The sequence below is a fragment of the Anolis carolinensis genome, chromosome 2 (genome assembly GCF_035594765.1).
Source record: "Anolis carolinensis isolate JA03-04 chromosome 2, rAnoCar3.1.pri, whole genome shotgun sequence".
Taxonomy (NCBI): Eukaryota; Metazoa; Chordata; class Lepidosauria; order Squamata; family Dactyloidae; genus Anolis; species Anolis carolinensis.
In genome coordinates this window covers 25,932,186-25,958,560 of record NC_085842.1, presented here as the reverse complement: position 1 = coordinate 25,958,560, position 26,375 = coordinate 25,932,186, and the positions used below count along the sequence as shown (strand labels likewise).

General features: G+C 42.4%; 1 protein-coding gene across 1 annotated transcript in view; it reads left to right on the top strand.

Annotated features, from left to right (window-relative positions):
* Positions 1–23,032, top strand: part of LOC103278071 (von Willebrand factor A domain-containing protein 7) — a 34,241-nt gene extending 11,209 nt beyond the window's left edge. Inside the window, exons 7-18 of the mRNA XM_008105746.3 lie at positions 762–971; positions 1,495–1,633; positions 5,569–5,705; positions 8,325–8,591; positions 8,730–8,945; positions 10,675–10,847; positions 13,074–13,188; positions 14,643–14,847; positions 15,173–15,254; positions 17,602–17,825; positions 21,350–21,466; positions 22,861–23,032. Coding sequence (XP_008103953.2) covers positions 762–971; positions 1,495–1,633; positions 5,569–5,705; positions 8,325–8,591; positions 8,730–8,945; positions 10,675–10,847; positions 13,074–13,188; positions 14,643–14,847; positions 15,173–15,254; positions 17,602–17,825; positions 21,350–21,455 — 1,874 coding nt within the window. The 3' untranslated portion in view covers positions 21,456–21,466; positions 22,861–23,032. The remainder of the gene's footprint in view (positions 1–761; positions 972–1,494; positions 1,634–5,568; positions 5,706–8,324; positions 8,592–8,729; positions 8,946–10,674; positions 10,848–13,073; positions 13,189–14,642; positions 14,848–15,172; positions 15,255–17,601; positions 17,826–21,349; positions 21,467–22,860) is intronic.
* The last annotated feature ends 3,343 nt before the right edge of the window (positions 23,033–26,375 follow it).

The window sequence follows — 26,375 nt, the reverse complement described above, 5'->3', positions numbered from 1 at the left end:
GTCTTATCTTAAATTTGAGCTTGATGTAAATGTTCAAAAACACTTCACCTACTGATGCCTCAATTAATGTAATTTTATTGGCATCTGTTTTTATTTCTGAAATTTACCACCCTCATCTTATACTGGAGTCAATGTTTTCCCAGTTTTTTTTTTGTGGTAAAATTAGGTGCCTCAGCTTATATTTGGGTCGGCTTATACTCGAGTATATACAGTACATCTGATGGGGTCCTTAGGCTGGATCTACACCAACATATAATACAGACTCTGATCCCAGATTATCTGCTTTGAACTGGATTATATGAGTCTAAACTGCCAAGTAATCCAGTTCCAAGCAGATAATCTGGGATCAATTACTAGATTATATGGCAGTGTAGATGGTTCCTTAGGGAAAGGAATCAATCTTATCAAAAATGTATGCTTCTCTTTGAAGTTCTTTGTTCTCAGCAGCTGGTGTCTCTGTTCTGACCCTGACTATGTTCAGACAACATCATGCACAATATGCTTCTCTCTGTTTTCCCTTAAGTAGAAGAGAACCCAAGGGGTGTTACAGCCCCCTTTTGAGAAAACAAAAATGCAATCTACAACACTGTCACTATCACAGGTTTTTTCGGGCTGAGAGTGTATAACTTGCCTAGGGTCACCCAGTGGATTTCCATGGCTGATTGGGAAATCAAACCCTGGTCTCCAGAGTCATAGTCCAAGGTGCAAACCACTATTCCTGCAGCAAAAACATATTCTGATTTTGCTCTTTATTTGCATAGAATACGGCCTTCTAAACCAGGTTGGCATTGATACTTTCAAGAAGTTTTTCAACTTGGAAGGTTATTCCCTCACCTTCGTAATCGACACAACCGGCAGTATGTCAGATGACATCCAACAGGTCAAAATCGAGTGCATTAAGAAGCTTCGAGAATATTCTAAAACTCCTGATGCACCCTTTAACTACGTACTCGTGCCCTTCAATGACCCAGGTGAGAAGGAAACCAAATGCAATATCCGCACTTGCCTATATAGTTTGGAATTGCCATTCTTTGTTCACCCAGTGTTTATAAGGAAGCTAACATCACTGTAGCCAATCTGTCCGCTTGTGTATTTGAATAATTAAAAAACACAATTAAAAAACAATGAAGACAGAAGAAAGATCAAAGCAGTATAAAATACCACAGGAAAATGGGAAAATAATGTTTCATTTCACTGGTTGGCTTGGATGGCCCTTGTGGTCTCTTCTAACTATGATTCCACGATGCTGCGAAAAAAACAACAAATCCTGCTAAATAAATTACTTGCTTTATAGTATGACCTTGGAGGTGTCTATGGACAACGCCAGCTCTTCAGCTTAGAAATGGAGATGAGCACCAACCCCCAGAGTCAGACATGACTGGACTTAATGTCAGGGGAAACCTTTACCTTTACCTTTATAGTATGCTGATATTTTCAGCCATCACTAACAGTCCTTCATGCTTCCATTTCTCTTGCTTCTGTTTCTCTTGGCAGATGTTGGACCCGTCATGAAGACCGATAAAGTAGATATGTTTGAGTCCTACATCTCTAACCTCAAAGTTAGTGGGGGCGGTGATTGCCCAGAGATGTCATTAGGAGGTTTGAAACTGGCACTGCAAGAGAGCTTGCCAAGGTAATGTTTTCCTTGCCTTTCTTTGCTTACTTCCCAGTAAACTTCTTCCCATATCATTCATTCTTCCTGCCCTACTTCTGGTTTTAGACTTAGGTGATAATGGGTTCCTCCCATTATATGAGCAATGCAGTTTGAAACATACTCTTTTCCAGAAAAGAAAGGGTTAATGAGATGTTGAGTTCTGAGTTACATTATGGGAATCAGCTCTGCTGAAGACCATAAGAGGTCATGGAGACAACTGACCAGTGAGATGACCAATTTGGGAAACCTTCCAGGTAGTTTTGAAGGGAAGTAATAAAACCCCAAGGATCTAGTCTAGCCTCAGGTACACTTCCATAGGTCCACCATGTTCCAATTTGTCAAGCTCCTTGAATTGTGGTGCCTAGAGATGGGCACAGTGATATTCCAAGTGAGGGCTGACCAAAGCAAAATAGAGTGGGATTATGACTCAATATAGACACTATGATCCCATTTTCGGTACTGTTCCATTGTTTGGGTGGAAGTCACTAGGGGGTGCTAGAGAGAGAAGGATAGTCCATTTTATGGGGGGAGTCGAAGGAGGAAAACCATTTCCCCCATTTTCTCTGGTTATTCCCATATCATAAATGAGGGTTGTTTCCATGATAGTGACATGGGTGAAGGGAATAACATAAGGAACATAAGGAAATGATTTCCTTCTTCAACCCCACTCTCCACCCCTATAAAATGGTCAATCCTTCCCTCTCTAGCACCCTCTTGTGGCCTCTGCCCAGATAATGGAACATTACCCTGTTTTCAAATCTATATATTTATTATTATTTTCAACACTATAAGAGTTTTTATACCACTGTGTAGAGACAGTAATTTCCACATATAAAACTCATATTACTATATACACCAATTAAAACCAGTTTTCCCCCAATCACACCACTAAAAAAAAACAATAAAAAATAAAAAGTTACAATGGACTTCCTACTTCAAAGGAACACAATGAAAGTATTATTGTAACCCCTCTAATCTTTTCTGTGTTCTACCTTGCTATCTCAATGTTTTACTCACTCTTCTATTCCACAACCATTTTTACATTTTGTTGCACCCTAGCACTGGAACACTCATTTCACCCTGCACCACACCAGAATCCAGTGATCCAATAAAAGAATGTTTATTAAAGAAATCATATAAAAGTGGGGAAAGGGCAAATCCAAAAGAGACAGCCAGGATATAAATTGCAATACACAAAAAAAGCCAGAGTTCAGTAGCAGTAATAAAAAAAATGCCAGATTAAACACCAAAACCAAGGAATCTAGAATCTCAAAATTAATCCAAAGGTATATTCATGAACATGAAATAGGAACCTCTTCAAGATAACTCCTCATATTTCTCAACTGAGCAAGTGAGAAAAACATCATTTTTTTCAGCAAAAGGATTAATCATCATCATCATCATCATCATTTAATTACTTATTAATCGCCCTCCATCCTCGATGCTCTAGGCGATTTACAAGATAAAATTGTAAAAGATAAAAATACATACATACAAATATTAATAAAATTAACATAGATTAAAAGCTCTAGTAAAGAGCCAGGTCTTGAGTGCTAGGGTAAAAGGCCCTAACTCACACATGGCTCTCATATAGGGTGGCAAGGCATTCCATAAGACAGGGGCAGAAATAGAAAAAGCTCTGCGCCTGGTCCTTTCCAAGTGCACTTAATGTCTTTATGATTCACATAATGGCTCTGGCAGGACACAAATGTCCATGAATCACAGCAATTAGTGTTGCCTGGGAGGTAAGATTTTTTATTTAAAAATCTACTTTATATTAAAAAAAAGATAACTCCTCCAAAAATACACAAGCATAAAGAGAAACATGAAACAGGAATCTTGACAATACAGGAATCATGAACTTGGAATCATTAACAGGAGACCGATCCCCATTAACAACGTTGCCTTTTCTGAGAGGCCTGGAACCACTTAATTTAAGTCTGCCAGGCACCCATGACATCATGCCAAACACATTTGGACTTCAAAGTCTTATCTTGAATCCTCTGAGAATATCTAGTTTGCCTGCTTTTTGCATTCTCAGGTCTAATCTACACTCTCTTGAAAACCCATCTTCCCAAGGGAACTGGTACTTTCATTTTCCTGGGAACGAGCTGAGGAATCCAAAATAGCCTTATCTGCCTGAAATTCCCTCTGAACACCCACAGATGCCTCATTTTGGAATCCATCCTCCTCCTTATCCTTTGCACATTCAGAAAAACCCTCTGATGCTTGCCAGACTACAACACATTTTCTTTTTTTCTTCATAAAAATATAAACGGTTCCCATTTTTTTAAAAAAAAAAACATTGGCTTTTTCTTTATTAAACAAGGCAACTTAAACATTCCTGTCAATTTTATAATCCAGTTTCTTTTATGGATAGTTCTTTGTTATTCCATTTTTGTGCATAGAGTAGTCTTTCTGCAATGATCATATACGGCAATAACTTGGAATTCATGGTTGTTTCTACATTTGGAAGTCTCAAAAGAAATAAAGTTGAATCCCGCTGTATTCTGATCTTAAATTTATCTTGTAACACATTTGCATCAGTCTCCAATATTCTTTTGCTTTATTTCATGTCCACCACATTTCCATACTTATATAACCTTGCCAGCTTGACTGAAGATATGTACTATCTCGTATACATCATTTTATAGAAAGTGTCTTTTTTCATTCTTAGGACCAATTGTCTCTCATCTTTGCAAGTCAGTGTTCTGTCCAATATTTTGTGCCCATTGAATCAGACATTCTTTCACTTATTTTTCCCCAATTCCATATTCAATAACAATGTATAATGTTTTCAATGAAGTAGACATCATCTGTGCATATACTGATTCTTAAATCAGTTTTGTTTTCTTCAAATTCAAGTATTTTTATCCATGTTGTCTTTTTCATAAAGTTATTTGTAACAATTTGTAACAATTGAATTCCACTCCTTCCTCCAACAACTTCTGTTGTGTTTTAAATCTATGTTGTTTCTTTTTCAAACACCATTAAATCTCTGTGTGCCGTTGAAGGCTTCCATGGCCGGGATCACAGGGTTGTTGTATGTTTTCCGGGCTGTATGGCCATGTTCCAGAAGTATTCTCTCCTGATGTTTCACCCACATCTATGGCAGGCATCCTCAGAGGTTGTGAGGTTCAGCCCGGAAAACATACAACTCTCTGTGTGCCGTCTATCTTATATTTGTTGTCCCTTTTGGGTTATAAAATGTACTTCCTGGGTGGAAATCCAAAATGGTATTTTATTACCTAGTCTTGTTCTAAATTCATTCCAAATTCTTAAGTCAGTCCTTCTTACAAAGTGGTTGTTGAAGTCTTTATTTACTTTCACATTATTATGCCACAAATAGCCATGCCATCCAAATATGAGATCATGACATTCAAGATGCAGAAGTCTGTCATTTTCCAGTAAAATCCAATCCTTCAACCAGATTAAAGAACAAGATGCAAAATATTCCGATTAGGTAGACCAAGGCCCCCACTGTTTTATTGTCTTGGAAAATCTTACATTTTTTTCCCCTTCTTAGACACTATTGATGCAATCTAGAATTGTATTGACTTTTTAAACTGTCTCATCACACTGTTAACTCACGTTCATCTTATAGTCTACTAAGGCCTACATCTACACTCACTACATATCATGGGATATACCATGATCTGATCCCAGATTATCCCCTTTAAACTGGATTATAAGAGTCTCCACTGCCAGATAATCTGGGATCCGATCCTGGGATATAGAGCAATGTGGAAGGGGCCTTAGACCCTTAGATCCCTTTCATGTGTATTATTGTTACTCGAAGACATTTGGAACCAAACAATTTAATTACACTATCAACCGCCTTCCAACTATTTTCAAATGCACCAAGGTTTTCCTCCAACAATGATGGGTGACTGTGTCCATTTCACATTTTCCAGATCAAAGATCTTCTCCTTTACTGATGCGGGGGCTAAAGATGCAGGGCTGAAGGATGAGATCAAAGTTCTGGGGGATTCGACTGGGTCTACAGTGAGCTATCTCCTCACCGGATACTGTTCCAGCCGCAAACGGAGAAGTAAGTGAATCCTGAAGACAATAACCTGAGGCCCCATGTACACTGCCATATAAAATCCAGATTATCTGCTTTGAACTGGATTATATGGCAGTGTAGGCTCAGACCCCACCCACGTCCCCTTCTGAACTACCATATAATCCAGAATATCAAGGCAGATAATCCACATTATCCAAGTCTACACTGGATTATCCAAGTCTACACTGTCCTATAATCCAGCTCAAATCAGATAAAAACACAGCTGGATTTTATACAGCTGTGTAGAAGGGGCCTACATTGCCATATAAAATCCAGTTTATCTGCTTTGAAGTGGACTATTATCAATGTCGACTCATATAATCCAAAACAGATCACCAGGATTATTTATTTATTTATTTATTTATTACAATATTTATATCCCGCCCTTCTCACCCAACAGGGGACTCAGGGCGGCTTACAATAAAACAGACATATAAAAACAGTACAATACACTATAAATTAGTTAAAAAATTAACTTACATATAACATTCATAAAATGCATTTATAAAATATAGATAGGCGTGTACAAGTTTAAAAGACTGGGTCTGTCAATTGAGTTCCAGTATACATAATAGTAATTAATGCTGCTGATTCTTATTCGAAAGCCTGGCCCCACAACCAAGTTTTTACCTTCCTACGGAAGGATAGGAGGGAGGGAGCCTGCCTGACTTCAATGGGGAGGGCGTTCCATAGGCGGGGAGCCACTACTGAAAAGGCCCTGTCTCTCGTCCCCGCCAGCCGCACCTGTGAGGCTGACGGGACCGCGAGCAGGGCCTCATCCGACGATCTTATGCTTCGAGGTGGGTCATAGCGGGAGACACGTTTGGATAGATAAGCTGGGCCGGAACCGTTTAGAGCTTTATAGGCTAAAGCCAGCACCTTGAATTGTGCTCGGTAGCTAATCGGCAGCCAGTGGAGCTGACGTAACAGAGGAGTAGTACGCTCCCTGAACGCCGCTCCAGTTATTAACCTGGCAGCTTCCCGTTGGACTAATTGAAGCTTCCGAACAGTCTTCAAAGGCAGCCCCACGTAGAGTGCGTTGCAGTAGTCTAAACGGGATGTAACAAGGGCGTGGACCACCGTGGCCAAGTCTGGCTTCCCAAGGTACGGTCGCAGCTGGCGCACAAGTTTTAATTGTGCGAAGGCTCCCCTAGCCACCGCTGAGACCTGGGGCTCCAGGCTCAACAATGAGTCCAGGATCACCCCCAGACTGCGCACCTGCGCCTTCAGGGGGAGTGTGACCCCATCCAGCACAGGCTGTAACCCTATACCCTGTTCGGCCTTCCGACTGACCAGGAGGACCTCTGTCTTGTCTGGATTCAATTTCAATTTGTTGGCCCTCATCCAGTCCGACACAGCGGCCAAGCACCGGTTCAGGACCTGAACAGCCTCCTTAGTGACAGGTGGGAAGGAGTGACAGAGCTGGATTACATGGCAGTATAGATCCAGCCTCAGGTTACCTGCTTTGATTACCTGCTTTGAACTGGATTATATGAGTCTACACTGCCATATAATCCACTTCAAAGTAGATAATCCAGAAACTGGATTATATGGCAGCATAGATCCAGCCTAAATTGAAGAGACCAGAGCAAACACTTTCAGGAATTCTTTGGGGTAGTTTGTGAAAGATATAGATATTATTTTATTGGTCCTAATGGAAAGTATTACCCGTCTTTGTGGATTGTCTATTTTGATAATCTGGATTATATGGCAGTGTAGATCCAGCCTGGGTGGAAATGAAAGAAAACTTAAATGAACTGGATTATAACCTCTGAGGATGCCTGCCATAAATGTGGGCGAAACGTCAGGAGAGAATACCTCTGGAACATGGCCATACAGCCTGGAAAACATACAACAATCCTGTGATCCAGGCCATGAGAGCCTTCGAAAACACATTGAGTATACACTGCTTTATAATCTAGTTCAATCTGCATCATAGTGGCAATGTGATAAGAACCTAATTGGTTTTATTTTAGCACAAGCGTTTGTGGATATAAAACTACTTCTTCAGATAGTTTTTTAGGATACTTTGGGCTCTAATTAAAGAAGTGGAATTATGTTAGGATTATCTATTGGGAATGACAAGAGAATGGCACAAAATGAAGGACAACCCTGAGTAACCACACTTTCATTCTACATAATGATAGCACTTTGTTTCCATTTTAGCTCAAAAAAATTAAAATTAAAAAACTGCAAGCTTGATAATTTAGTTGCAGGACGGATTAAGTATTATCCATCCTGCAATATTTCAAAGTATCTACTGTTTCCTTCCCACTCAGTAAGAGTTTATTTAAATTCTCTTTCATTTCCACCAAGGCTGGATCTACACTGCCATAATAATCCAGATTATCAAAACAGACAATCCACAAAGATGGGTAATACTTTCCATACAACAACCCAGTGTAGACTCAGTGCAATTCAATCTGCATTATATGAGTCTACACTGACCATATAATGCAATTCAAACTGGGGAATGATGTAGTAGGGGTGGGAGGAGTATAGATCTGGGAATAGATGGTGCAATAAGACAACTGTAATACATACAATGTTTTGAAATTAGTAAATAAACCTTTTAAATAGAATAATAAACAAAAATCTCCACAGATATTGCTGCCAGAACTTACGCGAATATCTACGAAGAGCTAGCTGCTTATTTTGGTGGCTACTACGCAAGGACCACAAAAAAACAGCTCTCCCAGATCCTAGGTGTAATGGAGCTCTCTCTAAATGCTGCCCCAGTGAAAGTGGCTCGCAGTCTCATAACTGGGACCCAGTTCTCCTTCCCTGTCGATGAGACCATTACAGAAATCACTGTCTCTGTCAAGAGCTCAAGCTCCTCTGCATTTAGCATCGCTGTGTTGAAGCCTTCAGGTACGTTTGTCTGCGATGCAAAGGATGAAGGAGGGCCTTTGATGCAAAGGGATAGTAGGGCATAACATTCCTTGGGTCACTTGCCATCTGAACTTCTATCCTCTAACTCTGTCCACCTCTTGTGTCATCCCATGGCAGGTGCCACATCGCCCTCCAGTGTTATAATCAACACTGCTGACCACAAGATTGTAAAGGTATCTCCTGTCAGTGACAGGGGTTCTTGGACTGTGAGGGTCTCTCCCAGTGGCTCCTATGAGGTGGAAATTGGGGGCAAGAGCTTGATGGACTTTTCCTACCAGATTATGCAAAAGCAGAAAGAGTATGTGCTCCCCGTCCAAGGACGACCTGTGAAGGGTAAGAGGCTTGTTTCTTCCACACTAAAGGAAGAACGATGCATTCTAGAGTTTTGAAACATTACGTCTCCAGATTTTCAAGGGTTAGGGATGTAAGATTCCCACAAAACGATCAAGGATCTGGAAAACAAGCCCTATGAGGAACGGCTTAAAGAGCTGGGCATGTTTAGCCTGCGAAAGAGAAGGCTGGGAGGAAACATGATGAGGGCCATGTATAAATATGTGAGGGCAAGTCATAGGGAGGAGGGAGCAAGCTTGTTTTCTGCTGCTCTGGAGACTAGGATGCGGAACAACAGGAAAGGAGATTCCACCTGAACATTAGGAAGAACTTCCTCACTATGAGAGCTGTTCAGCAGTGGAACACCTTCTTTGTTGGCTTTTAAGCAGAGGCTGGATGGCCATCTGTTGGGGGTGTTTTGAATGCGATTTTCCTGTTTCTTAGCAGGAGGTTGGATTGGATGGCCCATGAGATCTCTTCCAACTATGATTCTATGTTTCAATGAAAAGCAAATATTAAAAATGATAATTTTTTAACCCAAAGGAACACCTAATTAGGAATCTCTACCTCAGTGGTGTCAAACCTCCAGGTGTTTTGGACTTCAGCTCCCAAAATTCCTGGCTATTAGACAAGCTGACTAGGGCTTCTGGGAGTTGGAAATCCAAGTATCTGAAGGGCCACAAGTTTGACACCTTTGCTCTAGATCCTTCAGTAAAACTCTGTGGCCAACTTTGGCCAGACATCCATAGAGTTGTGCTAGATAGATGATGCTAATGCAAATCTTTAGGTCCTTTAGCAACAACTCTGCAGTTAACTTCTGACATGTTGACCACAGAATCACACTGGAGGACCTAGAGATTTCAAGAGATACCATGTTAATTAAATCCATGAATAATCAAATCCACCAAAATTTCCCACCTAAATGTGAAGAGCCAATGGTATTTTCCTGAACCTGCAATTATGAGGGAGCGAACCATTACTGTGTTTTGTGATAGAGCTCCAGAGCAAAGACAGTATGCCTGGGCTCTGGCTAAATTATTTGTTTATTTATTTATTTACAGTACAGTAGAGTCTCACTTATCCAACATAAACAGGCCAGCAGAACGCTGGATAAGTGAATATGTTGGATAATAAGGAGGGATTAAGGAAAAGCCTATTAAACATCAAATTAGGTTACGATTTTACAAATTAAGCACCAAAACATTGTGTTATACAACAAATTTGACAGAAAAAGTAGTTCAATATGCAGTAATGCTAAGTAGTAATTACTGTAATTTACGAATTTAGCACCAAAATATCATGATGTATTGAAAACATTGACTACAAAAATGTGTTGGATAATCCAGAACGTTGGATAAGTGAGACTCTACTGTATTTATATTCCGCCCTTCTCACCCCGAAGGGGACTTAGGGCGGATCACATTACACATATAAGGCAAACATTCAATGCCTTAACATAGAAGAAAGACAAAGACAAAGGCAGGCTCCGAGCTGGCCTCAAACTCATGACCTCTTGGTCAGAGTGATTTGTTGCAGCTGGCTGCAGCTGGCTGCTCTGCTCACCAGCCTGCGCCACAACCCGGGCTAAACATTGTGCTCAGAAAAATATGCTTCTTTCTGTCTCTAGAAAACAAAGAAGTTGAGAAGTAAACAGGATGAAAGTCTTGAAGCTTCATGGTGTAGGCAGTGATAGGGAAGCTGTTGCTCTGCTAACCTCCTGCATTTTTCTCAGGCGCAAACTACACGTTCTCCATGAGGGTGATGGGAGATGCTAAAGGTGCCGTGGTCCGCCGCCTGGCCTACATTTCTGGTGAAGGGAGCCCCATTGGCTCTGTAGCTTTGACCCAAACTTCTGATGCCTTTGGCAACATCTTGGCAGTCGCCCCAATTATCTTGAATGCTCCGGTACGTACCTTTTCCTTCCCAGTAACTAGAGATGTGGTGAATTGCTTCTTTCATTTCAGCAGGTATTACTATTTGGTCTTCCTGCTTGCAGAAATGGATAAATTAATGGATTGTGATCAAGGATATTAGAAAGACATCCTCAAGTTATGAACAAAATTGGCTCTATAGGTTTGTTCTTAAGCTGAATTTGTTTGTAAGCCAAAACAAGTACATTTAAGTGTAACTCCAGATATAGATAGAGATAGAGATAGATATATACCCACACACACACACACACATACAGGCACATCCTTTAGTTTTGGATAGCACAGGGAGGAGTTAACAGTAACACCCCTTTGGAGTTTGTTTTGCTATCTGTGATCCTGTTCAGAAGATTTTACCTCACTTTCTGTCCCTGTGATAATTGGATTTTGAAAAATGTGGCTTGTTGTGGGAACAAAGATTTTTGCTAAAGCTTCAATTGAGATATCTTTTCACCATGATAACTACAGTAGAGTCTCACTTATCCAACATAAACGGGCCGGCAGAATGTTGGATAAGCGAATATATTGGATAATAAGGAGGGATTAAGGAGAAGCCTATTAAACATCAATTTAGGTTATGATTTTACAAGTTAAGCACCAAAAGATCATGTTACACAAGAAATTTGACAGAAAAAGTAGTTCAATACGCAGTAATGCTATATAGTAATTACTGTATTTACGAATTTAGCACCAAAATATCACAATGTATCGAAAACATTGACTACAAAAATGTGTTGGATAATTCAGAATGTTGGATAAGTGAGTCTTGGATAAGTGAGACTCTACTGTATTTCAGAAGTGAATTTCCCTTCCAAGGGGTAGATTCCTCTCATTTCTTGTTGTCTCACCTCTGTTCTTAACAATGAGTAATTTGTAAGTCGAATGTTTGTAACTCAGAGACTGCCTGTACTAGGATTTGAAGGATAATATACTTTTCTGCTATTGTACAAGTTAATGAAGATAACTATTTAGAGGAAGTAGACACATTTGATAACTCAACAATCAATTAGGAAGACAGAAGTAATTTGTCTTTCCCTCATATTAGTAGTTTGTTACATTTTAGGTTTTATTTTCTTAATGTAGTTTCTTTAATTTTTGTTTATTATTGTCTTAATTTTTTTTAAGTTTTGTAGGTTTTTCCCCTTGTTGTCTACACACACACACAAACCAATGCAGACACCTCACAACACCAATACTACTGTCCACACCTTCACAATCTGTGTTTTGAGAACATCCTGCAGGTTTTCGGACAGAAATAAGAGCTATGGTTGGGGAAAAGACTGGTCAGAAAGCCCTGGGATTAAATGAGTCTACACTGCCATATAATCAAGCTCAATGCAATGCCATATAATCAAGTTCAAGGTGCTCCAAAGGGTCACCACTAACTACTGCACAGAGAATCATTGGTTGCCCTCTCCCCTCTTTGGAAGGACTTTATAAGTCCTGCAGCTTTAAGAAAGATCAGAGCATTCTTGGGGAACCAACCCACCCAGTATATTCTTTTTTTGAATTATTGCCATCAGTCAGATGGTACAGGGTGTCTAAGGCAAGGATAAACAGACTGAGAGATAGCTTTTATCCTAGAGTTGTGACTATGTTGAACTCCATGGTTTCACATTGATGTGGCATTGGTGACCGTGCGGTGGTGGTTGGGGTGTGGAGGGAAATGCTGGGGAATGCATTTAATTTCATTGTTAATGACAATAAGGCTATTCTATTCTATTAATCTCCATTCTGAAACTAGATAATATTGCAGTGTAGATGGGTCCTGAATGGACCCCTACTATGGTGACTGGAAATCCCCCTGGGATTTTAAAAGAATGATCCAGAGTATGGATGGAACGTGTTATGGAGCAGCCTCTGGTCTTCCAATCATTTGGGACTTGAACTCCCAGAAGGCCCAGCTTGGCCAACTACCAGGGGTTCTGGGAGCTGAGATCTCAAACACCTAGAGGACCAAAGGTTGAGGACCATTGATTTGGAGGACAAAATTTAGAACCTCAGGAATCTGCTTTGGAATCCAGTCTAGAATCTGGCATAGATTCACCACTAAACTGATCTAAAAGCCACCAGCAACCACGGTATCTAACCATAGATCATGGTGAGAGTCTTTCTCATCAGTTTCTTATATACATCAAGTTATACAGGGACAGTGTAAAAGATCTTCAGCAGCATTTCAGTTTTCTTCTTTGTTGTCTTTTAGTCTACCCTGCTGATCATAGAAGGCCTCTCTCCAGGAGGGCTTCCTTTTTCAAGAGTGAGCGCTGAACCCATCAACACGGAGTCGGTCCAGATCTTGCCCTTGCCAGGTCAAAATGGTGAGTTGGAAAAGACAACTCTGCCCATTTCAGCTTCCTCCATTTTTCTTCATCTTGGGTTCTTTTCATTCTGTTTCTACATCACAAAGGAGATTTTCAGCTCCAGAAATGTCTGCTCTCAGATTTCAAAATGTTTGGGACCAGAAATGTGGTGGGTTTTGGAATGTTTTTCTTGATTTTGGAATATTTGCATATACATATTGAGATCTTTGGAAGATGGGGCCCAAGTACAAACAAGAATTTTATTTATTTACCTCATTTCTACCCCGCCTTTCTCTACCCCGAAGGGGGCTCAAGGTGGCTTACATATGGCAACCATTAGATGCCTTAAAATACAGTAGAGTCTCACTTATCCAACATAAACGGGCCGGCAGAATGTTGGATAAGCGAATATGTTGGATAATAAGGAGGCATTAAGGAAAAGCCTATTAAACATCAAATTAGGTTATGATTTTACAAATGAAGCACCAAAACATCATGTTATACAACAAATTTGACAGAAAAAGTAGTTCAATACACAGTAATGTTATGTTGAAATTACTGTATTTATGAATTTAGCACCAAAATATCACGATGTATTGAAAACATTGACTACAAAAATGCATTGGATAATCCAGAACGTTGGATAAGCGAGTGTTGGATAAGTGAGACTCTACTGTACATACAAACAGAGACTTAAAATCAAATACATTTATAATTAATACATATTAAAAATTTAAAACATTACATTCAATATTAAAATTACATCATCTGAAAATCATAGTCCAGTCATAGTCCCTATCTGTTCCATATACACCTTCGACACATAGCCTGATGATTACACACAATATTTTAATATTTTGTGCATGAAATGAAGTTTGTGAACACTGAATGATCAGAAAGCAAAAATATCACTGTCTGAATCACTTTGGATTATGGAGGATTTTAGATTTCCAGATAAAGGAAATTCAACCTGTGTAGGGTTTAAGCACTATACCAAAATTAACTTGCATTATAAAGTCGAACCCCCAGTGGCACAACAGATTAAACTAAGCTGCTGTATGTGCTGACTGAAAGGTTGGTGGTTTGAATCCAGGGAGTGGGTTGAGCTCCCGCTGTTAACCCCAGCTTCTGCCAACCTTGTTGTTCAAAAACATGCAAATGTAAGTACATCAGTAGATACTCCTCCAGTGGAAAGATAATGGTGCTCCATGCAGTCATGCCAGACACATGACCTTAGAGGCATCTACAGACAACACCGGCTCTTCAGTTTAGAAATGGAGATGAGCACCAATCCCAGAGTCGGACACGACTAGACTTAACGTCAGGGAAACCTTTACCCTTACTATAAAACACTGTGGGAACAACCAACCATCACATAGCATCTTCATGCTGACTATGGCATGTTGGGAGTTGTAGTCCAAGCAAAGTATTGTGCTGTCCACCTTGTGAACATGCTGTTCTGCTCTTCTTAGGGACACTGTCACCTGGGGAGACTTTGGAGCTCTCTGTCGTGGTGGTGAATGATGGGCCAGAGGCTTCGTTCTCTTTCAAGGTCTCGGATGACCTGGGTCTCCTGAAAAGCTTCAAACCAACATCCATCTCCTTGGGTAAAGGAAAAAACGTCACCATCACTGCAATTTTCATGGCATCTGGAAAAGTCAGTGGTTTTGCTTCCAGGTAAGATTGCTTGGAAGGACATCTATGAAGGAACTAGGCAAGGTTTAAAGGTGTATCACTGAACACAAAAGTTAGGTTTTCAAGGCCATCATACTGGCAATTTTTATTTATGGTTGCCAAAACTGAACATTGAAGAAAGTTGATAAGGAAGAAAATCATCTAGGAAGGGAATTAGAGTCTGATGGATTAGGATGTGGCCACACTGATTGAGCTGGGCGTCTGGAGTGTACTAGGTGAACTGGTACAGTAGATGCCTCTTTGTACATACACCCCACCTATGAATACACACACATTACTTGTAATAAACCCTTACATGTTCTTCCAGCATTGCAACGTTCACTGCAAAGAGCTCAACAGCCCAGAACTACCTGAAGTTGCCCATCACAGTCATTCCTGAGACGGCCCTGGTGAGTTTGACCTCGGTATTGACTTTCCATGCTTACTGCTAATACCTCACATTCAGTTAAAGCTTCTTCATTTCAGTCTCCCAATAGCTATGTAACACAAATTGCCATGTGCATCTAGTGCAGTGGTTCTCAACCTGTGGGTCCTCAGTTGTTTTGGCCTTCAACTGCCAGAAATCCTAACAGCTGGTAGACTGGCTGGGATTTCTGGGAATTGTAGGCCAAAACATCTGGGAACCCACAGGTTGAGAACCACTGATCTAGTGGCTTCCATATTAGCAAGGCAGTGGATTTTAGAAATGTGGTGATGGGGAGAGGTCTTCCAAGGACAAGGACTGCTAATGAGCAATGCCTAAACTCCTCCTAGAAGTCAAGATAACTAAACTCAGGGTGGATCTACACTGCCCTATATCTCAGGGTCTGAACCCAGATGATCTGCTTTGAACTGGATTATATGAGTCTACATTGCCAGATAATCTTGGATCAGATCCTGAGATATAGGGCAGTGTAAATCCACCCTGAGGCTGTTATACTTTCGTTAGATTGTGAGAAGATAGAGCTTCCTAGAAAATACAATGGTGCTTGGGAAGGTAGAAGGCAGTAGGAAAATAGGAAAACTGCATTCCAGATATAATCAATCGAGGAAGCCAATGCCCAAGTCCGGAGTGACTTGGTGGTGTCTCATTCATGGGATTGCCATAAGTCAAACTTGACTTGACAGCAGTTAACAAAAACAAAATTGGCAGTAACAATTTTTGTAGGTCTGAGGGTGCCCACCAGAAGAAGCACCCCCCCCCACCCATCCTGAGACCTGGAACCCAGGATTCAAAGTAGAAACCAAGAAAGGTGTCTCTTTACATGCTATGAGATTTCAATTGATTATCTCTTTTTAATGTTTATTTTGTTAAATTTTCCCAACACCATTGAATTACAAATATTAATATCCTACCCAACATGATCAATTGCATGAAATACAATAAAATGACCTGCCTTCTTCCCCCTCCTTACCCACCCCTTAACTTCATCAACAATCTTCAGGTTCTCCGGTAAGACACTAACTTCTCATGTCAACAATGTGTATACCTTACATTTTGTGCAAATCAGAAATCTGAAGCAGCTTCACCAAACACAGACATAATATTCTCTTGTGAGGGCTCCATTGCCTCTTCATTTATTCAAATTGGCCTTTAGGCAGGGATGGGGAACCTGTAGCCCTCAGTTGCTTTGGGGCCCTAGTCCCTGCCATTCTTGACCATTGGCCATGCTGGTTTAGGCTGGAAGAAACTGGAATACAGAAACAATTGAAGAGCTGCAGGTTTTCGATCCCTGTTTGGACTGGGCTGGTCCAGAAATGTTTGATTATATCCAAGGTACCAATTGTCAGGAATTAGGGGACTATACTCCAGCTGTAGACATCCAGCATGGTGTAGTGCAGACTTTCTCAAACTATGCTACTCCAGATGTTTTGGACTTCAGCTTCTACCATTCCTAACAGCTGGTAAGAAGTCTGGGATTTTTGGGACATTTCTGAGATTTCCAGGAACTGAAGTCCGAAACACCTGAAGGAACACAGGTTGAGAAACACTGGTGTAGTGTCTGAGCATTGGATTATGAACTCTGAAGACTCAAATCCTCACAGTCATGGAGACTCACTGGATAACTTTGGGTAAGTCATGCTCTCTGATTAAGAGGAAGGCAAAGACAAGAACAAATCTTGTTAAGAAACCCCCATGACAAGTTTACCATAAGTCAGAAATGACTTGAAGGCACACGACAACAACTCCTGCTTTATCCTAATGAAAAATATGCATGCAAATGTCCCCAAAGCCCTCTAGAAGATGCGAGGTGGAATATAACCTTGTTTTTTGTTCTTTAGTTGCCCTTTTAGGCCTATGAGAAACCTTTTGGATTCGCAGGTCATATTTTTGTTTGAAAAAAGCCTCCTTCTAGTCTAAAATGTGGCACACTTGCTAGGGCGAATTTGTGCCCAAAATGCACTGGATTTTTTTTTTTGAAAAATAGTACTATTTCAGTGGTTTCCAACCTTTGGGCCTCCCAGAAATCCCAGCCAATTTGCCAGCTGTTAGGAACTGTGGGAGCTGAAGTCCAAAACACCTGGAGGCCCAAAGGTTGGGAACCCGTGTACTATTTTTTAAGAATAGTACTAATAGTATTATACGAACACACACACACACACACAGCAGCCCAGAAGGTCTTTTCCCCAATGCAAGCTAACCTTACTAATACATAAAATTAATCTTACAAAGTTTCTTCACATATGTATTGTGTGGATATTGATATGTAACTGATAGGGGATACTCACTCATGAGTATTGCTAACTCACCAACAGGAAACAGATGAGACCGCTCCAGTCTACAAGCTGCTGGACTTCTACATGCCTTGCACTGGCAAACTCCAGCAAAAGCCCGTTTGCTCTGGGCACAGTTGGCGCATGAGGTTTTCTGCTACGGATGCTGAGAGTGCCGTCACTGTCCGAGTCAACCCAAACCCTGCCGGTCTGTCATGCAGCCCCCAAGGGACCAGTGGCGACAAAGATGTTATTTGTCACTATCAGTATGTACATCTATTGTTTTCAAGAAATCTGATTAATACTTTTTATTAGGATCCACTGAAATGCTTGAGTAAAAAGGGATGCCAACTTTGGGGTTCTTGAGTGGTCCACACCGGGCAACAGTTTGTCTCCATAGCTATAAGGTAGTTTGCTGAAAGGTCAGTAGAGAAAAGAGATCTCAAAGTTTCATCTTATAGGATGCATAGTTAATGTTTTCCCTCCTTCTTCCACCAACAAGAGAGCAAGCTGAAACTCAGGCTTTCAGGCATTGATGGTAAATTCTGATGGTAAATCTCTCTCTTGCTGGCTGATTGTGGTGTTTTAAATAGCACATGTTTAAAATAGAAAAACAACACCCAAAGAAGGGTAATATGTTTCCTTTGGGGACCACTAAAGTAATATCAATACCTTTCACAACCCACTCCAAGGAATGGCTTCTAGTGTACATTCCCACTAGGCTTGATCGATCCATGAAAAATTTGATTCTAAACTCGTTTCAAAACTAGAGGGGGCAGTTTTTCATTTTTGTTGCTATTTACGAATTTGGCCCCCAAAAATTTTCGAAATTAACGAAAATTCGTTATTTTCTAAATTAATTCGTTAATGGCGGACGCGCATGCGCAATTCCCAAAAACAGCACAGAGGGAGAGGACTTTACAGGACTCTCCCACCCTCATTTTTTGAGTGATCTTCTTCCAACTTGGTACAGTGGTAGAACACATTTAAAACTGATAGCTCACCAAAATTTTTGGCGAATTTTCATAGCTTTTATAATAAACCATTTTTTAATAATTGCAGAAATCTGTTCCTGGTTTGAAAGTCTTATTTCCTGTTAAATTGGGTTGTCTTTACTGTGAAAGTCATTGTTCTACTTCAGAAACTTTGTTTTTGTGGCTGAAACTTTGTTAAATTGGTGTGTGTGTGATATATACTGTCTGTGTATATATATAATATATAGTCCCTGCATAATGTGTGTGTGTGTATAGGTAAAGGTAAAGGTATCCCTTGACGTTAAGTTCAGTCATGTCTGACTCTGGGGGTTGGTGCTCATCTCCATTTCTAAGCCCAAGAGCCAGTGTTGTCCATAGACACCTCCAAGGTCATGTGGCCGGCATGACTACATGGAGTGCCATTACCTTCCCAGAAACACCCAGAAAATGGGAATTCCAGACAGGAAACAATCAGGGCCAGCTAATACCTCCCAACAAAGGATTCCCCCAGGTAGGAAGCAGCCAGGCTTTGAAGCTGCAAGGCTATTCAATGCTAATCAAGGTGACCAATTGCAACATTCACACTTGCCTCCCACAGACAAGAGTTCTTTCTCCCACCCTGGACCTTCCACAGATATATAAACCCCACTTGCCTAGCTTCGCACAGACGTCAAAACCTCTGAGTATCAGGCCTGGCAGGCAGGGAAGGGCGAGCGAGCGAAGGGAGGACAGCCGCCGGAGGAGGACGAAGCAGAGGGGAAGGGGTCTCGATCCGCCGCCTCCGCCCGCCTGGATGCGCCTTGCGAGGAGGAGGCGGAGGAAGCGGAGGAGGGGGCGGCAGAGGGAGAAGCAGAGGCAGGCAGTGAGGGAGGCATGAGCAGCGCCGCCCGCGCCCCTCGCCCGCCTTCGCCTTCCGCCTCCTAAGCGACCCTCCCTCCCTCCCTCCCAGCCCCATCATCCCCGCAAGGCTTCCGAGGAGGAGGAGGAGAGGACGCCGCCCGAAGGAAAGGAAAGGTCGGTGGGCTCTTCGGGGGAGACCTTGGGGAAGGTCGCGGGAAGGGCGGGAGGGGAAGGGGAAAAGCGCCCCATTTTCAAGAGCCACTTCGGGAGGGAAAGAGGGCAACCAAGGGGGGACCTCCCTCTCCCCCTCCTTCCCTCCTGGAAGAAGAAAGGAAAGACACGTGGACGCGCCTCCTTTCCGACGTGCGGGCCTCGCCTTCCTGGGCGCTGACACGCGAGAGCCTCCCTCCCGAAGACAGAAACCTGGCCCAGTCCTTCCTCGGTAGGCTATTGGGAGATCACCCTTGGGAGGTAATAATAATAAATTATTATCAGCTGCTGAGGCGAGGCGGCGGCGGCCATTTCCCCCCTCCGTCTTCCTCCTCCTCCTCGGCCTCCTTCCCCCTCGCCCCCTCCCATTGGCTGAGCCCGTGACGCCCCTTTTGCTGAGGGGCAAAAGGGAAGGGCCTGAATGGTGGGAGTTTGGGTGCTTTGCAAAAGCTTTTTTTTCCTAACGAAAAAAACGACGACATAACGAAAAACGGCCTCTCGCGATTCGAAACCGCGATATCCAGACGTGTGACAACCAATGCTTCAAAATTGCTTCAAAACAAACGAAAATAACGAATTAATAACGGTTAACGGGGAAAACGAATTATTTGAGCAAGCCTAATTCCCACTAGTCTCTTTATCTAAAGATTAGCTAACAGCACCCTCTTGAGGTTATGATCTGCTCAACCAAAGCAGTCAGCAAAAACATATGGCTTGGCTTTGAAAAATCCTCGCAAGTTCTGGCTACACTGAAAGTTAAGGTTTACAATTATCTCTCCTAGGCTGGGTTCCTGGTGTATCTGGTCTGAATCCTGAACCCCATTTCTTCAGGAATTTCATTTATTCTAGATTCATTGCTTCCTCTATCCCAGGGTGTGTTACACTGTAGAATGAAGGTAATTAAACAACACTTTAATTGCTGTAGTTCAATGTTCTGGAATCCTAGGAGCTGTAATGTTATCAGGTCTTTAGCCTTCTCTGCCAAAGGATGCTGGTGACTCATCAAACTACAGTTCCCATGATTTCTCAGCATTGGCAGTTAAAGTGATGCTAAATTACATTCATTTATGTAATGTAATTTATGTATGGGTTGCTGTGAGTTTTCCAGGCTGTATGTCCATATTCCAGAAGCATTCTCTCCTCGCATTTTGCCCACATCTATGGCAGGCATCTTTAGAGGTTGTGAGGTCTGTTGGAAACTAAGCAAGTGGGGTTTATATATCTGTGGAATGTCCAGGGTGGGAGAAAGAACTCTTGTCTGTTTGAGGCAAGTATGAATGTTGCAATTGGCCACCTTGATTAGCATTGAATGATTTTGCAGCTTCAAAGCCTGGCTGCTTCCTGCCTGGGCGGGGTCCTTTGCTGGGAAGTGTTGGATTGTTTCTTGTCTGGTGTTCTCCTGTTTTCTGGGTGTTGTTCTTTATTTACTGTCCTAATTTTAGAGTTGTTCAATACTGGTAGCCAGATTTTGTTCATTCTCATGGCTTCCTCCTTTCTGATGAAATTGTCCACATGTTTGTGGATTTCAATGGATCTCCAGGCAGGAAGCAGCTAGGCTTTGAAGCTGCAAGGCCATTCAATGCTAATCAAGGTGGCCAGTTGCTTCTAGAACATGGCCATACAACCCAGAAATCTCACAGCAACTCAGTGATTCTGGCCATAAAAGCTTTCAGCAATACGTACTAACTAATGTAATTTGGCATCACTTTCCTTCTTGCACTTGATCCCTTTATTTATCTATCTCCCATATTTGTTCCAACTTATAGGTCAGACTGCTGTTCTCCATATGTAGAAGTCAAGATGAGTGATGAAAATGGAAATACAGAGACTCTCAAAATAGACTACCGACGCTCACGTTCCTCAGCAGCCTGATGTTACAGCATGTATGAATCTATCTTTGTTTATTTACTTAATACAACCCCTGCCATTCATCTTCCCCTGGTTAAAGTCCTCACCATCTTTTTGGGTTTCAATGCTATAAAATTCAATTGACTATGTATTTATTACAAATTGATAATTATTTGTTTGGTACTGTATATAGTCCTAAGTCTAAAGATTTGACCTCCCAAACCTGGACAAACTTTTTCATGAGTCTATATGAGTACTGCTCCTTAAAAGTCAAAAACAACACTTTGTACTTTGCCTGGAAACTAATTGTCAATCAGTGGAGTAACTTTAGTATAGAGGTGATATGCTCACTCCTGGATGTTCCTGTTACTAGTCTGTCTGCTGTGCTTTGAACTAATGGGAGCTTTCGAACTTGGTACACAGCTAACCAAAGTAAAGCACATTACACAAGTCCAACCTCGAGGTTACCAACACATGTATGAGGATTGAATTAAAAGTAATACCTTCACCTTCGTTACTTGGGTTTGAATGGGAATATTTTAATAAATCAAACACAGAAATAATCCTTAGAATGTGCTCTTTAACTACCACTATTCACTTTTCCACATAATCACCATACAATTGGATACATTTCTGCCAACAATGAACAAGTTTTCTGAAGCCATCACGGAAGAAGTCGACACTCTGTTTCCGCAACCAGTGTCTCACAGGACCCATCGTGCACAGATCTTCCAATAGCCAAACAAAGCAATAATGTGACCCACACGTTCTTGTGAAATGCTGATTATGCTTGAAATTTCTCTCTGAGCGATACGGCAATCATCCTGAATCGATCTGTCAACCTTTTGCTCGTGGAACTTGGTGGTTGCTGTCACAGGACGTCCAACTCTCTTTGTTTGTCACGCAAGTCAGATGTTCCCACTTCAACATCTTTAAACTTACTTGTCCAATGACGCAGAGTACTCACCTCAACACAATCACCATAAACAGCTTGCATTCTCTGATGAATCTCCTTTGGGGAGACAACTTCTGCTGTCAAGAATTCAATGACTGCACGATGCTTAAGTCGCATTGACCGACTGTCTGCGCAGGGTTCCATACTTTGCACTTTAACAACACAACCGTTCAATGCTAAGGCTTCCCACCAAATGGAACTGTAGAGGAGAGTCTACTGAACAAGCCAGTACCTGCCGCATACCAGTACTGCCATCGGTTGAGGAGTTACGAAGGTGGAGGCATTACTTTTCATTCAATCCTCGTACTACCACCATCTTTAGGTCCTCCAATTCTAGGAAGGGTACAGCTGGCATTTCAGCCAAAGCTAGTAGTAAGCACTCTCTAGGAGTCTTAATGTATTAGAGAGAGGAAGAGCCATGACAAATGTTTTTCACAGTGAATCAATTTCTCCTTCTCTTCCTCATTTTGGCAGGTGATCTATGATATGACAACCTTTACAACCAACAATGTTTTATGGATCCTGTTTCTGCTTTCTTGAGGCCATTTCTACCAGGAAGGAAATGCTATCCAGAAACATTTAGTTCCCTGTCTACATGCTAGCTCTACTGCACACAGAGTCAAATAAAATAAACTTCAGATAGCAATTGTTTCTAATTCCTTCATATAATATACTTATGTCTTAAATAAGGTGGTCTTATAAGGCCACAGGTTTGGATCTTCAGGTGTGCACCCTCCTGTTTCTAGGGTGAAAAAGCTACCAGAGAGCACAGCTCAACTTACTTCAAGAAACCTAAGCTGTCAGAGAAGATATTTTCTTCCTCCCCCTGCTGCAAACAGAGCAAGACATTGCTTCCATTTCACTCTGGAGATGTACACTAGCTAAAAGAGATTCCCTGGTATAAGATGAAACACATGGGAGATGGGGGTGTAGTGTTTGTGTGTGTGTGTATGGCACCAGTTCCCTTCTGAACTTGAAAGCTAAGAATGGCCAGACTGTCAGGACCCAGGCTGCAGAGCACCAATAACCATGCGCAGAGACCAGATTCTATCTAATATCTTTATTAAAGAATTATATAAAGTCAATAAAAACAAGTGAAGAATATAGTTCAGAAGCAGACCTTTCAGGAAAGGCCAAATATAGTCCAGGAAAATATTGTCCAATATAAGATATTAGAGTTCAAAGTTATAATCCTTTAACCAAAACACACACTTTGCCAAGCAATAGTGTGGGGAGATGACAAGGTCTTTTAGTCCATTGAAGCTTGACAACAAGGCTGGATCATGAGCTTGATTCTTGGCTGGATCAAGGACTTGAAACGTGGCAACTTGAGCATGAAACAAGGTCCGTGGCAAAACGTGAGACTAGGCAAGACTTGAAACTAGATCCGGGAAGCAGGGAACAAGGAGTACGAAGTCCACACACGATCTCTCTCTCAAGCTGATCAATTGACTCCGCAAGGTTCCCCCTGCAGCAAAACCCCTATATAGGGTCTTGTTTTCCCGCCAACAGAACACTTTCCCTGGAGAACAAGAAGCGAAACCCAACTCTGTCCAGATGCATGACTCCTTAGAATTTCCCAAGGGAAGCAGACTTAATCAGCTAGTTGTTTGGCAGCGATTCTGAGACTCCGGCGATTAGCCTCCCTGACTCCTCTATCTCTATTATAATTGTCCTTTCGGGAAAACGGGGGAGAATTCTGCCCAAAGCTTGTTTGGGTAACTTCCTGAGGACAAACATCCTCCAGGTGGAGAGGCTCCGATTCAAGCTGAACCGGTGGAAATCCCATGTTTTCCTCCTCGTCTGCCACAATAGCACTAGGAACGGGACTACAAGGCCCATGAGACTTCACACTATCCCCCCCCTCAAGGCCCCTCTCCAACATGGCCCCTCTCCTGGAGTCATGGGGCCGCGGCTTGGCAGGGTAGGCCTGATGGAAGCGGCGAACTAAGTCGGGGGCATGGACCGTGGAAGCGTCTTCCCAAGAGCGTTCTTCGGGGCCAAAACCCACCCAGTCAATGAGATACTGGAGGCGGCGGCGATGAAAGCGAGAATCCAAAATGTCCTGAACCTCGAATACCTCCTCCCCGTCCACCGAAACAGGGGCGGGGGCCGGCCGGTCCACATCGGGGCGTACCCCATCCGCCGGAAGGAGCAGGGAACGATGAAACACTGGATGAATGCGCATGGAGCGCGGAAGTTGGAGTTTGAAAGTCACAGGGTTAAGTTGCGCCACCACTGGGTAGGGACCAATGAAACGGGCATCTAACTTCCGGCAAGGACGGTGGGAGGGCAAAAAGCGAGTGGACAACAGAACCCGATCTCCTACCTTGATTTCAGGGCCCAGCTGGCGATGGCCGTCAGCATGGCGTTTATAGTCCTCCTTGGCTTGATCCAGTTGCTGGTGCAAGAGTTGTTGTACCGCTGTGAGTTCTTGCAGCCAGTCCTCCGCTGCAGGGACTTCTGAAGATTCAATGACCGAAGGGAAGAAACGCGGATGGAAGCCGTAGTTTGCAAAGAACGGGGTTTCTTTAGTTGAAGCCTGGACACCATTGTTGTAAGCAAACTCCGATAGAGGTAATAGGGAAGCCCAATTGTCCTGTTGATAGTTTACATAACAGCGAAGGTATTGTTCCAAAGTGGCATTGGTGCGCTCAGTTTGCCCATCCGTTTGGGGATGGTGAGCTGAAGATAAACGAGAGTCTATGCCCAATAGTTTCTGTAGTGCTTTCCAGAAACGAGAGGTGAATTGAGATCCACGGTCAGTGACTAAACTCTTGGGCAATCCGTGTAGTCGGAAAACATGTTGGAGGAATAAATCTGCAGTCTCTTTGGCCGTGGGGAGACCGTCGCAGGGAATGAAATGGGCCAACTTGGTAAAAAGGTCCACCACCACTAGTATCGCGGTAAATCCAAGGGAGGGTGGTAGGTCAGTGATAAAATCCGCGGAAATTATCTCCCATGGGCGAGATGGAGTAGGAAGGGGATGCAGTAGCCCTGACGGCTTCTCCCTTCTTGTCTTGGAACGCTGACATACCGGGCAGGTATTGACATATTTCTCCACATCCTTGCGGATCTTGGGCCACCAGAAATCTCATAGGATCAAGTGCATGGTTTTAAAAAGTCCAAAATGCCCTGCTGGCTTGCAGTCATGACACAGATGAAGTGCCTTTTCTCTGCCTGGACCTGGAGGGATGTAAACATGATTCTTGTAGCATAGTAGTCCATCCTTAAGTGAGAAAGGGAAACGTAGTCCTTGGCGAATCTGTTCTTGAGCCCAGGCATCTGCCTGCTGACTGGCTCTAATTTCTTGAGCGCAAAGGGGTTCTGGGTTAGAGGGAGTTGGTTCAATTGAAGTGGATTCGGTGTTTCCCACTGTGAGCGTGGCAAAGTTTTCGGGCTGCAGCAATTGAGATTTGGAGGTCTCTCTGCGCCCTGCAGCATACTCTGGTTTCCGTGATAGAGCATCTGCCTGCTTGGTCTGAGCCGGGGTTACATAATGGATCTGGAAGTCAAAACGTTCAAAGAATAAAGCCCAGCGCTGCTGCCTTTGATTTAGCTTTCGTGCGGTCCTTAGGTGTTCCAAATTTCGATGATCAGTATGAACTTCAATGGGAAATTTGGCCCCTTCTAACCAATGTCTCCAATTTTCAAAGGCTGCCTTTATGGCCAAAAGTTCTTTCTCCCAAATAGTGTAATTTCTCTCAGGGGCTGTTAGTTGACGGGAGTAATAGGCACAAGGATGAAGATGTTCTCCCACTGGTTGCATGAGTATAGCCCCAATTGCTACATCAGAGGCGTCAGCCTGCACAACAAAAGGGGTTTTAGGATCAGGGTGCTGTAGAATTGGCTGGGTCGTGAATAACTTCTTTAGTTGCTGGAACCCTTTCTCTGCTTGCTCCGTCCAGCGGAAGGGCTGTTTCCCACGGATGCAGCTGGTGATTGGGTCAGACCAGCGGGCGAAGTCTGGGATGAATTTGCGATAGTAG